Genomic DNA, 18,087 nt, shown 5'->3' with positions numbered 1-18,087 from the left:
GTTCGTCCAAACGTAGATTGTGCGTTGTATGGTATATGCGTGGCCTCGGCCTTCAGGCAGGTGCCGTTGCCTAGTCCGCAGTCCGCAAACAGTCCGCAAACAGGTGATAAGGCCTTATCACCTGTTTGCGGACTGTATAGTCAGGAGACCCTAACCGGAGACAATTGCCCTAAAGCACGCAGTGAGTCTACGCTGCCGTCAACACCGAGTAAGCAGGAGGGCTGCATGAAGGATAGTAGGGTGTTTTTGGTGCTCGAAATAAACTGCCGAGCACGAAAGTGACCAAAAAACAGAAAGTATTACGATCGTATTATTTATGCCGTGTAACCCACATTATAGTTTAAAAGGCAGAATGCACCGCGACTACATTTTGCGCACGATGTTCACAAAACAAAATAAATGGATATATATGTATATATATATATGTATATAGATATATATTTATTTTTACACAAAATTTAACATCATGGGTACACTGTTAGATTTCAGTGCTTAAACTTGAGATATTGAAATCTTTGCATATTTGTGGCATTTCTAATTACATAATTCAACAAATGGCACCCTTTCCGTGACATGTACACGACCCTCCCGAAAAAGAAAGAAAACAACAACAACAAATAGATCGATTGATGCTATCAGCGATTTGCGAAATTTACGGTGACGCTTATTTGTGTGCAATTTTTTCGTTGTAGTAGTCAAATGTCGCGAATACACAATCTAGTGCGTGCGAACTAACATTACCGTTTTAATTTTTGGTGGCAATAACCTTTGTCGCGATACATCTGTAGCGCTTGTGTTGACACTGAATTCAGTGCCAAGTAGCCGTTCGGTCTTGCAGTGTAGAAACGAGAAACATCGTCATTGCAGGCTCGAGTTTTTCTGTATTCTGCAGAGCGGTTTAAATTTTAAACTTTTATCCGGAATAGACATTTCGTGATATAATAATAAACATGTGGATAATTTAAGACATACCGTTTTTTGTTTTTTTTTTCGTCTTGGTCTGCCAATTTTTGAACGACTTTTTAGTCATTTACGTTCTAACGAAAATTGTTCCTCGCGTATCAGTGGCATGTTGCGCCTGTGCTTGGTCCTAAGTGCGGTGTTGACTTTAGGAGCTCTCAACGGAGTGGCGGTGCTCCGAGGGAGTGGCGTTCCACGCTGAGCGGGAAATTGTCTTCTCGGCCGCCTCTCCGTAGGAGAGGCCTAGCGCAAGCCGCCTCTCCGAGAGAGTCAAAAGCCGAGCGGTCCTGACCCCTTTGCGCAAACACAATTGGCTCCCCCCCCCCCCCCCAATCTCTGTTCACAACGCTTACACACACACACACACACACATGGTTCCGACCTGCCGCGGAGTGATTTTTTTTGCAAATTCTCGAGTTGGTGCCATTGGTATGGTTGCACACTGCGGACCATGTTTGGACTCCGCAGCACGGCGGGACGTAGAATCCGCGCCAGACGAAAAAGAACTAGGTGGTCGGGTCAATCGAGTGATCTTGGTAGTAAACTGATGGGGAAAGGCGACGCGCTCCCTACGAGGGAGACGACTGCAGATGAGGGACACGTCCCTGCGCAGAGGCAGGCGAGGCGAAAACATTGTTCGCTGTTTTCGAAACAAAAGTTGCAGTGCAGCTTTTCCTACATCGAAAAGATTTCAGGTGGCTGTCGAATGTAGCCCGTAACATATCCGAAACGAGCTATAAACATAACTCTCGGAATCTTTAAAATGTGTAGTTTTTTATTGTTCAAATTTCTCCAAGAAGGCAGGGCATGCAGTTGACTTGAAAGCAAAGATATTCCGCGTCGATTTTATCAACAGATGTTTAAGTGTCAGCCTTGTTATTTAATAATAAGTGTATTTATTTGCCGACTCGCACTGAAAAGTACAACTACAAAGTCAAGTTTAATGAAACAAAACAAAAAACTGTAGTGTACCTTCAATATATCATTTCGACCTCTAACGCTAAATTTGCTCTGAGCTAATATAAACATCACTAAATTTTTTTGTTGGTATGGAAACAATCGGCATGCAGTCAGCTTCACGGTAACAAATATTCATGCTACTTCCGGCACCAAATATTGAGAAGTTCACTGCAATGTTTGTTATTGGATACAATCTTTAGTTCTAAAAGAGTGCGGAGTGTGCAACGCAAATAGTGGTCTCTCGGTGCCACCATTCTGACACCAAATAAAGTACGCCTAAGCTTATATGTTGCTTGTTCTCAACGGCCACTACAAATTGCAAAAGCACTGTTTTCATTCCGAAGAGTTTACATGTTATGTGCATCTTTAGTAGCCTACTTACATCGGTTATACACAAATAAAAAGGGCAGTCAAATCGACACCGCTGACAATGAAAGACAGGCTGGATGCAAATAGAGATTTTGCGACCCTTCAAATAAAGGCTCTCACAGAGCTGCACGTCACGAAAACTACCCCGGATTTTCCTATTTATGTAATGCGTGGTACTTACGCTTGCTAGCCCTAGGCAAGAGAAATCGCTACTAAACTTTGCTTTGCTCAATGATTTCGTTTTCTAAATTGTCCCGTCCCGAAACTGAGAACATATGACACGATTCTGCTTAAATCAATATTTACAGCAACTGAGAAATACAAAGATTATCGTAAATAATCATCCAATTGTCTACTCTAAACACACTGAAGATATTGTCAATTTCTGTTAAAAACAACGGTTGTTGGACGACGCGACATCGCCCTTAATTAGGCCGTTTTGGCGGGACCGGACGAAATAATTTCGAAAGTTTATATTTTGACGAAAAATGTAAAAATTAAGAAATTTGGCATTTTGACCTGGAAACTTTACAATAACTTAGAAACATCCATCGGGTTTCATAAAAATAACGTAATGAAAATGTTAATAAATATATATATTTAGGGCGCGCAGAAATACTCACTATTTCTGTTTTCAATGCAGTGGCGAGAGCGCACAAAAAGATTCTACTTCACACTGATATATTAAGACAGAGTTTACTCACATCATAACTAACGTGAAGTGAACTAATTAAATATTTGTTGAAATATTTAATTGCTAAATATATGATGCCAAGTATTATGTAGAAAGTCATTTCTTGTTTCAGATTTACGAAAGAGAGAGAGAGAGAACGTGAGAGAGACCAAAATGTATATCAAACTTGATAATTTTGTAATACCATCAGTAGAACTCATGGCAGAACACGCTTCAGATGGCTGAATCATTGCAGTGCGTGTAAATGTCGCGCCGGCAGTGCCAAAGCAGCTCTGGATAATAATAATAATAATAATAATAATAATATTAATAATAATCTTTATTTTTCGGGTGCCCTAAAACGGCCGAGTGGCCTTCTCTTAAGTACACCAACTCGTACAATAGAAACTCTTAAACAAAAATCCTACTCATCAAAACAGAAATAGATATGCATATACACTGAAGCGCTATGAAGTAACCAAAAGCTCGTCCAACTGACAGCGAAATGTAGGCAAGGGTGTGGTGATGTCAACTTGAGTTGGCATACAGCTGTTATATAATGTCTGTAAACGAGGAAGAGGTGACGCACGGCATGGTGAGCAAATATCAAAACAGGTGAGCTCTCTCGTCGCGTGGAAAGGAACACGGAAACCGATTTTACTAATAGGCCGTGAAGAATAAATGGCACCATTAATGATCTTATGCACGAATACCAAGTCAAGGACTGTTCTTTTGTGTGATAAAAGCTTCAGCGAAAATCTAGTCAGTAAGCCTTCATAGTCATAATACACGCGTCGTCCAATCCATCTATCGTAAACAATTCAAACAAATTTTTTTTGCACACGTTCTATGATCAAAGCCTGTGTTACAGATATTGAATTCGAAATCACATAAGAAAACTCAAGCCTTGAAACCACTAAGGAATGAAAAAGATGTATTGAACAATGGGGCTTTTTAAAATACTTGGTCAAACGCGACATAACTCCTAGAACTTTCATTGGAGAGCTGACAAAAAAAGATACATGATTTTTTAAAGTTAATCCTCAGTCAATGAACACCCCAAGATCCCTGACAATTGACACTCGTTCAATTGGATTACACTCAAGATGATAAGTGTTATTTGTGATCGCACGGTATGTACACAAAGGTATCACTTTTGTTTTTAAAAGATTAAGAAATAACTGATTTTGTTTACACTACTGTGCTATATAAGACACATCATGTTGTATCAGATCACAATCTAAAAAAAAAAGTGAACACTCTTGCACAACTTGATGTCATCGGTAAATAAAAGCAGTTCAACGTTCTTTACACAAGACGCAATATCATTTATAAAAATTGTAAACAGTAGAGGACCCAATATTCATCCTTGGCGTACGCCTGATTGTGAAAAAAAACTATTTGGAATAACTGTGAGCGACCCGAACACTATTTGATCGAAAAGACAAATAACTCTTAAACCAGTTACACAATTCTGGACAGACACCATACAGATGTAACTTGGACTAAAGCAACAGGTGACTCACTTTATCGAAGGCTTTTTACAAATTAAAGTATGTTGCATCTACTTGTTCTCTATTTAAAACAAACGGCACACAGTAATCTGAAAGAGGTACACAAATTTGTTTCCACAGACCTACGTCTTAAAAAACCGCGCTGCCAGGGCGTTAAGTTTTGACGGAAATAAAAAGTCAATTTGCTATGCACAACAATCTCAAAAACCTTGGAAAAACCACAAAGCAGGAAAACTGGACTGTAGTTCGCAACTATAGATTCGCCACCATCTTTTAAGGTAGGAACAACAACATTTTTTTTCAGAGCGAAGGGAAAACGCCTGATCTGAGTGACATATTAAAAATGTGTTTCAAAATAGGAATGAACAACTGACCGCAACCTTTGATAACAAAGCCTGGTACACCATCCACGCCGGAAGAAAACTTGGGTTTTAACTTTCTTATCGCCTCGGCAATATCAGGAGAGTCCACTCTTATGGAACTAAAAAAATCGTGACGAATCAGCTCCTTATCCTCCTGTTGAACTGATTGCTGATTGTCAGAGAAACATTAGGCGAAATAATCAACGAAAATATCTGCAACTTTATGAGGTGATGAAACATAACTCGGGGCGTTATCTGAACAAGCACGTAAGCAGATGATAGGACTAACGTCCCGTGTATGTTGCTTCGTTAACTTCCAGAGTCTTCGGGCTGCGAAACAAGCTATTTTCTACAGTGTCAAGATGCATACGTTTATCGCGCTTGAACAGTTTCTTCGCCAAGGCCCGATATAAACTGAATTTGGTGTACATATGTAAAGAGCCGCATTTCTTTTATAAAGACGGTGGAAATGTTCTTCCTTTACCAAATAACATTTTAAATCCCTGGAAAAAAAATTAGGATATATGGATGGCTTTGTTGAAGGATTGGGTACAAAAGTGTCGATGGCATCTTTTACAATTGTTGTTGGAGTCTCGGTAGCACGATCGACATCAGACATGGCGAGAACGTTAGACCAGTCGAAAGTTTCAATATATTTATACAAGCCAAGGTAATCTCCTTTTTAAAAAAAAGTAAGCCAATGGCTTTGACGATATCCGCGACTTCCACGGAGAAAAATAACTGGACACTTAAAGGTGGACGAAACTTATCAACTTGTACCAAAGGATCGGAAGCCATACTTAAGCTTAGAATGTGGAGATTTGAAAGAACGAGATCTAAGATATTACCTGCGCAATTCGGTATTGAATTTAGTTGTTCTAGACCACTCAAGTAAATAAAAGACAACAAAGAAAAGGCCTTTCTAGCTGTTAACATAATATTGTTTAAAGCTCGCAAGAACCACTCTACACCCGGAAAATTAAAATCTCCCTGTATCTGAAAACTAAACTTTTCAAAATCAATTTCCTTTCCAAGAGATTCAAAATGTTCAATGAAAGTGGTTTCATCAGATAACGGGGAAAAATAGTACGTTCCTATCAGCTAATTAAATCCGTCACTTGCCTTAATCTCGATCCAAACACATTCTGAATAAGTTTCGAGATCAAACTGCCTATGCGATGCCACGGAAACTTTAGTTGCAATTAACACGCCCCTCCCATCGTTTGCCCCGTAGACAAGTAGTCTCTATCCCTTCGATAGATCATGTAGCTGGAGTTGAAGTAATTAGAGACTGATATACCATCACAAAGCCAGGTTTCGGAAATTCATATAATATCATGAGTTAAATTAGTTGAATTGTACAAAAACTCGTCGGCCTTAGTCCTCAGGCCTCGTATTTTTTGGTAAAACACGCTAAGTTTGTGCGTCATGAGCGGTTTCTACTCCGTCATCAGTATGAACACAAGACTTGTCCAGTCGGCCAAAGAACTGATGGAAAATGTTACCTCCAGGCCACACCTCGGATTTGTTAATTGCGTCGAAAACTGACTCGTCACCCGAGATGTGGAACGAAGAGTATGTGTCATATCGTGTAAACATTTTTGAACACAGGACCTGCCTCCCCGCTACAAGAGGTTCGATAAGTGCTAGAACATCGTCCACGCTCGTATCCGGATCTAGCCTAGTTACAAAAAGTGTCAAACGACGCTTCTTACGAGGGACAGCGGTCACCTTAGATGGTTTAGCCGTTCCAGTTGACGGCTTGGTTCGCCTTCGTAGTGAAGCACAGGAGAAAACGTAAGAATCTTTATGTTTCATACTTCCAATTGAAATGTGTGCTGCTAGATCTATCGACTTTGCGGCCTCTCAATTGACCCTTTTCTCGGAACTTAGAAGGCATTCAGTGCACATGATCCAGTTCTCAGGAAATTATGAAATCATTGATGTTCAGGTTTCTCGGCCTCCGCTTGTTTATGGAATTGATCGATAGTCAGTTTACAGCATTGTAGACTTACTTGACGCTCCCTGTCTTTCTCTCGGCTGGCGAAGAAATGTTTGTGCAACAGGAGCAATGAACTGCTGTCAGATCCGCCCCTTTGGCATACGTAATTTAATGCTCGGTCATTTGCGTCACATTAGACAGGGCTCTTTCAATGATCTTTTTTTTATGTGTAGTTAGCCGAATTGTGTGGAAAACTCTGAAACGAATATCACGGAAAATCAAAAGAATTCTTAAAAAAAAGAAAAGAAACGATCCTGTCATTGGGCCGTAAAGAGGTGTAACATTAACATAAATACGCAAACTATACAATTCCGCGATTTATTAAGACACTTTAGTGAGTTCTGTAATTATCAATACGGTATTTTTTTTATTTGTAAACGTGGGTTTGATTATACTACTCATTAGAAGCGTCGCACTGAGCATATTTCTGGAGAGTTTCGCCGATCCTACGCTGGTACCTGACGGAATGTTTTGATAGCAGGAATATCAAATATATTATGTTTTTAGGCGGCCCTGCTTATATTTTAATTATTTATCTCAAGCCCTTTAGCCCCAAAAGAGAATACACTTATTGTGCAGCCAGAAAGCAGTAATAACACATATTGAATATTTGGAGAACTAAAACAACAAAGAAAAATTAGTTGGAGCAACTTTTGTTTTTCAACATTGCACAAATATCAATATCTTTTCGTGCACTTGTGTGAAGAGAAAATATTTTTCTCTGCATGCCGAGACAGGGATGTCTCCAAACTCAGCTACTTCCACAAGCCCGGAAAGGAGCCGCTTCTGACCTGGACTGTTGGAGACGTCATCGACAGAGCCACCGACGTCTTCGGGGATACCACAGCGATGGTATACACTCACCAGAACATCAGCAAGACATACACGGAATACGGAAAAGACGTAAGCTTATATTCAGATCAGGTACTTTTCTTGAGACTCATTCCTCGGAAATAAATATTAATTACCATGTTCTTGCCAAAGAGACAAAAATATCCCTAGTGTCGTCGTTAACTATCACAACGGCAATTGTACACCTAGTAAGAGCCGCCATGAATAACCTCATTCTGGTACTTCGAGCTGAGCTCCAGAATGCGAGTTTTCAAAACTGGCGACATGTTGGTGCATACCTCGAATTTGTTGCAAGAAAGCGCCGGCATTTTTTTAGAAGGGAGAAGTATTATTCAAGAACAATAGCAATAAAGTAACGTTACGGTGGCTGACGCATTGGAAAAATCAGAAGCATGATGCTAAAAATAGAAACAATAAGCGCAAACAATGAACTGAGTTTTATTTCGAAGGCAACATGAAAATGAGCGCAACAAATTGAAGCACAAAAAGAATTTGTTAGAGACGGTATCCCATGAGAATGGCCACCCGATCCCCCAAGCAGCAAAATTAATGCCATACACACCCTGCCATATTTTCCCATAAAATAAAAATTTCCGATTTTAATATCAGGATTTCGGGCTCACAGACACTTCGATGGGACTAGATGCAAGCGTTTAATCAAATAGCATAATTTTAATTGTGTCGTCAGAAAATTCATAAAACAATAAAGCAGGATTTCATTCGGGTGATTGACAATGGATTACAGAGTGCTCCAAAGTGCCGCTTGAAAAAAAAACAAAAAAAACATGCCTTATGGCAAACATGTCGAGACGATTTCCCGCCTACTCTAGATACGTTTTTACATGTATAAAAATTTGGAAAAACACTCCAGTTCCGCATGCAGCTTGGTGTTTCCCCGCACACCACATCATTTCGCCCGGTGCAATCTGTAAAATAGCCGATATGGGGTAGTTTTAAAGGGGTCAAACGACCACAGCAGCCTCGTGAAGATTAAGAGCCTTCCTGATGATAGGAGAGGATTGTAAATACGGAATAACTGCTAGCCTAAAAGCAGGTCTCAAAGCAATTGCGTAATATGGAAATCTTTCGCGAATCTATTTTGCTCGGGCTGGTCTCAAGGCAAGATGGCACCTTATTGCGTGATGTCATGGTGTCTTGTGGCGTCACAGTTTCATGTGACGGCATTGTGTTCGAGACATTATCGTATTGCCTGCAGTCAGAAAATTAAGTGTCGTGACGTCATAATTCCCCTTTAAATGAGGGGAAAAAATAACTCTGCTGATTTCGAATGTAGAGCGCTGTTCGTTAAGAAACAAAAATCACCAAGTTCCATCACACATCCGTTGCATATGACAGAATTTACCTCAGCAACTTTAGCAACCCGATCCCGTATATGGGGCACCGCAACGGTCACAACAACACCCGAAAGAACATCACGTGGATTTCACGTTAATGCTTGCACTGGTTCCAGGACTAACATGGGAATGAGAGGAACATATCCGTATGTGATTGTGCGTATTGTGCACCATTGGTTACCAATCCCAATAAATTATTAGTTGGATGCATTGTTAGATAGCTATATCCTCATAGGAGCGTGAAGGAGCCTTCCAACTGGAACGTCAGCGAGCCATGGATAGGTAGGAGCTAGCCGTAACAGAAGTATGGACATTGCAAATAAATACCTCGTAATATTTTATCTACCAAGAAAGGTTGAAAGGAACCCATATTTAGCTATACATAGTGTTTGATTTTTATGCGAACAAATTAATTGAAAATGACCACATTTAGAGGCGCATTGCTGAGGTGTGTGCAATCGATATGCGATGGCCAGGGGGACATATATAAGGGGCTCATCGTCTTAATAATCGAAAACACAATTGAGTTCACTACCTCTTGAAATATTGCAAATGAATATGTAGTTCTAATTATAAGCTTGCTGACCGCCACACAAAACCACTAAATCTGTCATTTTGAAACGATTTTAAGCATGCTCAAAGCTCGGTGAATCATTAAGTTACCACCCGTGCAGCAGGGTGTGAATCCGCGTATGATAAGAATGTCATCCGGGAGCCCCAAGAGAGTGCACTGCCAGATTGTCGTTTTTTACGTGCTGCTGTGACATCGCATTACAGCATGGCGCCACATAACACTGACGTGACAGACGCTATGAGATTCCACCAAGACATTACGGGACGCTATGACGCCACATGGCACCGTGATGTGACGTGCAGTTATGATGTCACGCGAAAACGTGACTTGACGTGACTGTGACGTCGTATGATACCATGACCCCCTTGACGCAGTTCCTTGACGCGACACCATGAAATCAGGTGATACAATGATGTGGCGCCGTACCGTCAAGGGACGTAACATTACGGGAGACCGTGACGTGTTTTTATACCATGACGTGGGAGGGATGCCACCGACGTGATACCGTACCGTTACTTTAGAACGTGACGTTATGTGAAACCGACTTCACCTGACCTTACCTAATGTCACTAGGTCGCGTTGCGTACGGTAATACTGCCACAAGATTTCATGATGGTCACGTTATGTCATGTTGAGCTTTGACGTCGCGCTAGATCATGAGGTCACGCGACACAGGGAAAACGGGATGCCACCATGACGTCGTAGATGACCTTTGCACGCTGGGAATTCAGAGCGCCTTCGGAATATACCAAAGCCAGGGGCAGCTTTCATTCGCAAAAAATTGGTGTACTTCAGAATAACTCAATTTCAAAAAGTATTAGTATATGGGAGTTCATTTCTAGTGCACCTTAATATAGAATAATCGAAAAGAGAAGGAAGTGGCAAAGGCGTTTAACATGGTTACGTTCTTTTTACTTCACTCAGACGACCATTAATAAAGATTGCGAGGCAACAACGAACGCTATTTTTACATCAGACGCATTTTAGAGCACAATTGTGTTCTCTGAAGACTGGAATTCATTCAGCGCTAATCTCGCTCATATTGCCGAGGTAACTGAAAATCTGTGGTAGGGATATACAGCCCCTACACTAAGTTGAATATAAATTCAAATTAAATTTGCTTCCCTCCTTTATACATTCGACGAAGTGTTTTCGTTTCCAACTATGTATAAAGGAAATGCAGACATTGGATCAAATCTGGTGATTCTGAAACTAAACGAGGTACCTTGAAGGTTTTATTATTCAGACTATTCACTGATCTTGTTATTGTTATTACCGTTCTTATTTTGTTTAAAGCTATAAGTAGGGCTCCGTGTTTTCGGATAAATCCGAGAAAACCCCGAAAAACACCACAGCTAAAATTTTTTGTAAATTGAATTTATCCGATACACTCCGAATTCTTATGTACCCATGCTACCCGTCTCCCCCCCCCCCCCCCCCCCCCCCCCAAGCAAAAAAAAAAAAAAATTTTTTTTCATTTGACCAGCGCAGGATCAATGGTCCTGGGAAAGTGAGGCCAGAATTATCTTTCAAGCCTCGGAGCGTAATCTAAAGGGGGTCTTACGGCTTGTCTCGTCAAGTTTGGTTCAGGGAAACAGGTCATCGTACCATTCGTGTCACGACAAAAGTCACTCTTTTGGTTTCCTGTTTGGGCCATGGGATTTGGGATTTAAAGAAAGGAGAGAGTATGTTTCTGCGGTAACAGTGAATGCTATGGACCATAAAGAGTGTATAAAATAGGGAAGAGGGGCAGTTGAAACTTCGCTATTACATCCTTAACCACTCCACCTCGCGCGACCGCGGGATAAGTTAATGGGATGACTACAAGCTTCCTTGCGGCTACCTCCGGCAGTTTATTGATTTGAAGGTATCGACGTTTATCGAACCACACTTGTGTGGGAGTTTTGTCGTGGGACAAATTGGTATTGCCAATGACACCAACGCCAATTTCAACTGAAGAGATCTTAATTGATACAAGCGCGTTTTATATTTTATCTGGCATAAGTTTGCATCCGGTTATTATTTATAATTCTTAATAGGAAACACTCCGGAATTGATTTCCGAATTTGGAGAATTGGGGATTTACGAAGAAATAAACTGCGATAAACACCGAATTTTTTCTAAAAAACAAGCTCCAAAAAACACTCGCCAAATTTCACAAAAAATAAGCTCCGAAAACACTGAGCCCTAGCTATAAGGATCGACAAGCACATTAACAAAAACGGAACTTTGTCGCCGATGACATTTTGTCATTTTGTTTCTCATTATGGGCTCTCCTGTTTTATTAAAAAAGTGTTCCTTCTACGCAGTGTTTAATTTATATAATTCTTAATAATGCACAATAAAATTTTGTAATTAAGTAAATCCAAAATAAATATATTCAGAGTGCATTCAAATCGAAACACGTTGTTTTATACTATAAAACACTTAATTTTCGAGGCCCTGATTTTTCGCGAATTGAGCAGCGGACTTCTTTCTAGCCGAGACCATTAAATTTTGCGAATTATGAAGGCTGTAATTCGCTTGTACAGGAAATGGAAATATTCGCGCAGACTAAAGGTCGTGCATTGGATCGACGGTGGCGCCGGTACTGTGTGATATTTATCACGCTTCATATGATAGGGCAATAGAGAAGTTGGTGGCAAAGAATTAGAGGCTCAAGATTTTTAGGTACGTTGACGATTTTTTAGTTTTAAACAGAGATCCTGTAGAGGCTAACGAATATAATATGGTCTCTGTTGTGCTTCTGGTTTTTAAGAGTTGTGCGGAAGGCTTACGTTTTACGCATGAAACCGTAAGCACCTGCAGTTTTTGGACTTGGGCTTTTTGTCTAAAAGTGACCATGTGTGTTGGGCGTATGAGCCAAGATCAAAGCAAAAGCTACTTTCATTTGACTCGGCCCATTCGAAGCTAGTAAAGGAGGGTATTGCCACTAGTTGTCCGGCTGCCTTTTTGAAAATATCTTGCCCTCACAAAATGAGTTGTACTTTTTAGTTGCAGCTATTGCAGGATTTGGACTTCCTTTCCCGGGTCTTATGCGATGTTGCTGAAGGGATGGTAAAGAAGCTGAAGAGGCTTGTTGGGGGAAAGGAGGCTGAGAGGGCAAGGCCTGAAGTTAGACCTGTTTTCCTGCGTTATGTACATAAGGACTCACAATCTCAAAAAGATGGCGAAGAAGTTTCGCATTCCTGTAGTTTTTTCTGCCCCAAACAAGCTTTCTAAGCTTTGCCGAAGAATAAATAATGCAGGTGTGTCACGCGATGCGGAGGGGGAGGGCTGCAAGCGTCGTGCCACCAAGTTTCGGCAATGTGCCTTAGGGTCACTTACGAGGTTACCCTGTCTTGCGGCAGCGTTCATGTTGGCCAGACGGAAAGGTGCATTAATGATAGAAAGAGAGAACACTCCCCCGCCACGAGGCAATCCCCGTCTGGCCACTTGGCTATATATTGTGATAGGTCTGAGTGTCAGGCCAAGTTCACTAATACCAAGATTATGGGAAAATTCAAAACGAAATTGGAACGCGAGGTACACGAGGCATTCATGATAAGGTCCCATGGCACAAATCTGTGTATTCGTGCTCCTTCTGTCGCCTTATCCAATTAGGAGCAGGCTTTTATCGGTCACTCAACAGCGACGGCAGGCTTTCCAGGGGTTAATGAAAGCCCATCATCTTTGCGCATGTGCGGTTTTATTCTTCTTTTATGTGTTTTCTGCGACAAAGTTCATTTGCAAGTTTCGCCATGTCCTTTGTGCTTCTTTCTTCGTCCATGTTTTTAGGTGTATTTTTGCACCATGTATAAAGTTCGTAAATATAACAATTCGTGAATTCTGCGAAAAGTAGGGTCTCGCGAACTTTAAGGGTATTAGTATTAAAGTCACTTGCCTTTATAGCGTCGCTTCTAAAAAAAAAAAAAATTAAAAACTGTGTCCGGATTCGTTTCTTATAGGTTGACCAACTAGCTGCAGGCTTGGTGTCTCTCAAACTTCCTGTGGGTTCCAGGGTTGCCATACTCGCTCCAAGGCTCTACGAAGGGGCACAGCTTCTTTATGCAGCACCCAAGGCGGGACTTGTTATGGTGAATGCGACTGAGTTATTACGCTACATATGCTTGCCGCATAGAGGCAGGCCGTCGTTAGTAATCCTGGCTCCCGTTTTTTTCTTTTTTTGTCCAGGTTGGCATCAACTTAACTTGTTCGGTTACTGAACTTGAGTTTTGCCTGAATATGGTAAGTTATCTTATAATCAAAAATATTTTGTTTTCATACTTGTTTACCGCGACAACCTGGATTGGCGAAACCAATGTAGTACAAAGCAGCCACGTAAATGCGAACGTAAATATATTTTCATAACTTTTCTGATCAATTTTATGGAACCGTAAAGTAGGGCGTTGTGTAGAAATACGGCACCACATGCCTATCAGCTAATCTTGGTACAATTATGCTGGCATAAATGGGGGAGGGTGAAAGCTGTGCTCTTTTTTCGCTCGATTGACAATGGGTTTGAACACAGAACGTAATTAAGAGACAGAATTCACACGAAAAGCGTTAGTCTTGAGGGCAGTAAAGAAAGCTTTTTACGCAAGTCAACTCAATAGAAATCACACATAGCCCAATCAGGCTATGCATAAAAATACAGGGCGAACTGTAGTGTGGAATAATCGTGTCTTATTCAATCCTCGATTAATTAGAAAAAAATTATGACCTGCTGAGCGGCAATGGAAGCCGGACCTTTTGATCCGAAGCCCAAGATCACAAGATCCTCCTGTAGCAGGTGGCTTGCCAATAACTCAGCGCAGGTCGCCCCACATAGATATCTTAGGACCTCGTGAGGCGCATCGTGGCACAGACACAGATAGTGCAGCGTGCGTATGACATCGCAATTTGCCATAGCAGGCAATAAATTGCGTAACCGGAGAGGAAACCCTAAAAATGTTGGATTAATTTATTGGAAAACACAAGTACAGCCGATCTCCTGCATAGCAAGGTACGCTTTCACCAAAAATGCGGAGCGTCGCCGTAAATGCGCCGAGCAGCCAGTCGCCGTAACCGACCAATGCGAGCGCTTGCGCGTTCGTATGTGGAATTCAGCGTGAGTAAAGAAAGCATGTCTCATTCTGATCAACTCGGGGACCACAGAATGCGTCATCAGTTGATTATGCGTGCTTTATGATTTTGTGTGTTCAATTACGGAGAGCTTCAGGGGGTTGCAGATGCATTGAACGCCTGACGCACACATACATTTTCCGGAATTTTCAGAATGATCGAGATTAGGGGAGTGTGTAGTGGATTTGGATCTTGATTCTATTGGCTTGTCAGGATTTCACCATGTGATACCGCCACTGCCAGTTCGCCAGGGTGGCGGTTTCTCGTAGGGATTAAACATTGTGTAGGTTAGCCTTGCACCGGTCGCTGGCATGGTCAGGCCGTACCGGCTTTGCCTGGTATTAAGGAATAAGCCGTTCGAGAGCGTTGTACTCTCTTGTCCTTATATGGCTGGTGACGTCATTCTTGGACTTGTTTCAAAGTAACGCTAGATCGCGCGATGCTTCGGCAAACGTGGCAGCTGTCTTTCGCAGCTGGCGGTAACGTCAGGTATACGTCATACTGATTGAATGCGGTGGGTAACGATTTATTTAATATGTTTGACGTTGCTACTTTCCCAAGTCACGCCATCGATTTATGGAGCCGAGTGTGATCATAATAATGGCCTGTTTTGATAGTTTTCTGCGCCCCGGAAGTGCAGTAACAAAATACTTTCACGTTGACCTCCCTGCCAACAAGCACCTTCGGCTGGACAAGATGTACTATTTTTTTAGTGTTTTTTCGAATTAGGTGCTCACTACAAAATTCTGGAGGCGTACGGAAAAAAAGTTCTAGCAAGGGCAGCTTGACAAAGCCACGAGTTCCTGCATTGACATTTGCGCTGAACAAAAAAACAACAGAATCAACATGCAGTTCAAGTTCCAACCTTAACACGAAACTTATAAATATTATTATACAAGGTGTGACAAATAGGCGAATAGCATGGAGGGTAATTTACGTATTTCTGCATAATTTCGATGAAGGGTCATCCTAAATGTAACAATAAATTACCATTATGTGCACAGCAGTGTTGCGGAGTTGCCACTCCGGAGTTGGTATGATTCCGGAATCATTCCGCATTTTCACGACCCCGGAATGGAATGGGAATGGAATGGCGGCAAAGTGTAGGGGAATGAAATGGGAATGTAAATAGGTGTCTTTTGCTCGGAATGGAATGCGAATGGAATGGGCACGGTTCTTTTTTTCTTTTTTTCTTTTTTTTTTGTGTGTTTACAGTCAGCTTAATTGGGCCAGTCAGCGAGTCAGTTGCTCAGAAATAAAATGAACGGGAAACTGCTAGCCCGCGTGGAACCCCAACAGACTTATAAAAACATATGCAATTCAGAAAACGAGCGTCAAGCGAAAGAGCAAAGGGGGAAAGGGGGGTAACGTGGCGCCTTTCACGGACGCGCAGGCGTCTGGCTTCGATGGCGTTACACGAGAGCGAAACAAGAAACCAAGCGCCAAGCAAAAGAAATGGGAGCGGCAAAGAAAGAAACCGCCATGCACGACTCCTCATCGTCCTTCTTGTCATGCTTTTTTTGTTGATGCTGCGACGGTTTGTAGAATGCACGCGCGCGCACAGTCTAAGATCTGGGAGCGGAAGCGACTCATAACTCGCAGAGCTCCGATAACTCGTTGAATCGGGCGCCGCCGAAAGATGATCAGGTATTGTTTTCTTATAGTTCGAGGAGCGTTGTTTAGCAGGCAGCCAGTCCTGCCGGTCCTGCTGCCTTCCACGTTCATTCGCGCGCACTCCTTGGAAGTGCTTTTTTATACTGCATTTGTAGTCTAAGTCCGCCTTTTACTTGGTCTTTGTTCCGATGCTTGTTTTTTTTAATATCTTTTAGTGGGTTGGGGTTACAAGCAAGCCAGCGGATTCTCGATGATTTCCTTTGACTTTAGTCTCTGCATGCTTCGTTTTACCTTGCGATGGACCGCTGCGGACGCTACAAGTCACCCTAGGCAATCCAGCACCGTGAGCGGGACTGCAGGGTCACGCGACATTCAGAAGGCACTGGATTGGTTTCGATAACTCTCGTGCTGTCTGTTGAGGTCCATCGTAAGGTGAAGTAGACTATAGTCACCGCTCTTGGTGTGACCGAACTGACTAGACCAGCAGAAAGATCGTCCCGCTCCAGACGAGGTGCGACCGTTGCTGTGAGGGCAACTGAGAAGGAGTGCTGTGTGCTAACTGCCACTGATGTTTTGGCTTCCGTGCGTCTCGGCTGTCCGGTCTGCATTCGTGCTCCTTGTCCTGGACCCTGTTTGAGGCGGTGAGAAGTCAGTTGGACGGTGTTGTTTAGGAAACACGGGGAATGTCAATTCGAATGGTGCGGTATTACCCCGTTATTGTATCTTGATGTGAAGAGCTTTGTCAACGCTGACTGCCCGACCCGTCGCCACAACGCGAACAACCGACACCGAGGTAGAATAATGATTCGGTTGGTACCGTCTGCTACCTGAACCCGCCACTCGATCAGCGCGAAGAGGAACATCACAGTTCGGACGAGAAGACAAGTTAAATACAGATCGAGTCATGGCATCGTGGAAGACATTTTTCGACATTAGTCGCGAATAAAGTAAACAAGCTGCACGCTGAAAGTTGTGCAACGATACGAAACTATACACGGTGCAGTCGACGTGTATCATCGAACTTTATTCGCCATCTGAAGAGGAAACAGGAAAATGAGTATGCGAAGGGTGGAGAAGGGCAGGCGAACCAGCCAAAAATTGAATTTGAATATGATAACAAATATCGAGATTCGTAAAGCAAGCGTGATCTTATGCGTTTTAAAACAGGTTTCGTGACATCTTTTATACGGTGCCTCGTGCTGCGCCGCAGAGGTCGCATTTTGTCAGAGGATGTGTTCGTGCCGCTGTGCATGGAGTCGCTTCCTGCAGTGTACTAGCCGTGTTGCTGTATTTGAAGAATACAGTAATATAGCTTATTCCTGCACCACGCACGAACTAGATATTTTTATGGTCTTATCAAACAAACACGCTGGCCGCGTATATCCTAAAAGTCAAGTGCAAAAAGTAAAAAAAAAAGAAAAGAAAATGAGTGGATTTAAGTGTTGCTGTTTGTTGCGAGTCACGTGGTCACGAGACCGATTTCTTAAACAAACATCGACATATCAAGGGGCTTTTTCGATGTTTGCAGTACATTGTAAATAAACACTTTGTGCCACCAGCGGTCGGCTTAGTAAAATGAGTACTTTTTTTAGGAATTTAGCATTTTTTTTTGCAATTGTCTCTGCATTTGATATTGTCCGCTTTATGCTGCTTATGGCGGCAACACAATGTAGGTGGCAAGTGCCAATTTTTACGTTTAGGAATTAAAGGAATGGAATGGAACAATTCAGCCATTCCAGGAGTGGGAAT

General features: G+C 42.1%; 1 protein-coding gene across 1 annotated transcript in view; it reads left to right on the top strand.

Moving 5' to 3' along the window:
* The window catches only part of LOC120848348 (medium-chain acyl-CoA ligase ACSF2, mitochondrial-like), a 100,620-nt gene that overhangs the window by 29,871 nt on the left and 52,662 nt on the right, over window positions 1-18,087 (top strand). Inside the window, exons 2-4 of the mRNA XM_040220354.2 lie at window positions 7,578-7,743; window positions 13,569-13,697; window positions 13,795-13,848. Of these exons, the coding sequence (XP_040076288.2) occupies window positions 7,578-7,743; window positions 13,569-13,697; window positions 13,795-13,848 (349 nt within the window). The remainder of the gene's footprint in view (window positions 1-7,577; window positions 7,744-13,568; window positions 13,698-13,794; window positions 13,849-18,087) is intronic.

Source organism: Ixodes scapularis, unplaced genomic scaffold, assembly GCF_016920785.2.
Source record: "Ixodes scapularis isolate PalLabHiFi unplaced genomic scaffold, ASM1692078v2 ptg001739l_1__unscaffolded, whole genome shotgun sequence".
Classification (NCBI taxonomy): domain Eukaryota; kingdom Metazoa; phylum Arthropoda; class Arachnida; order Ixodida; family Ixodidae; genus Ixodes; species Ixodes scapularis.
Note: the sequence above shows the minus strand (reverse complement) of the source record. Positions and strands in the feature narration are given on the sequence as shown.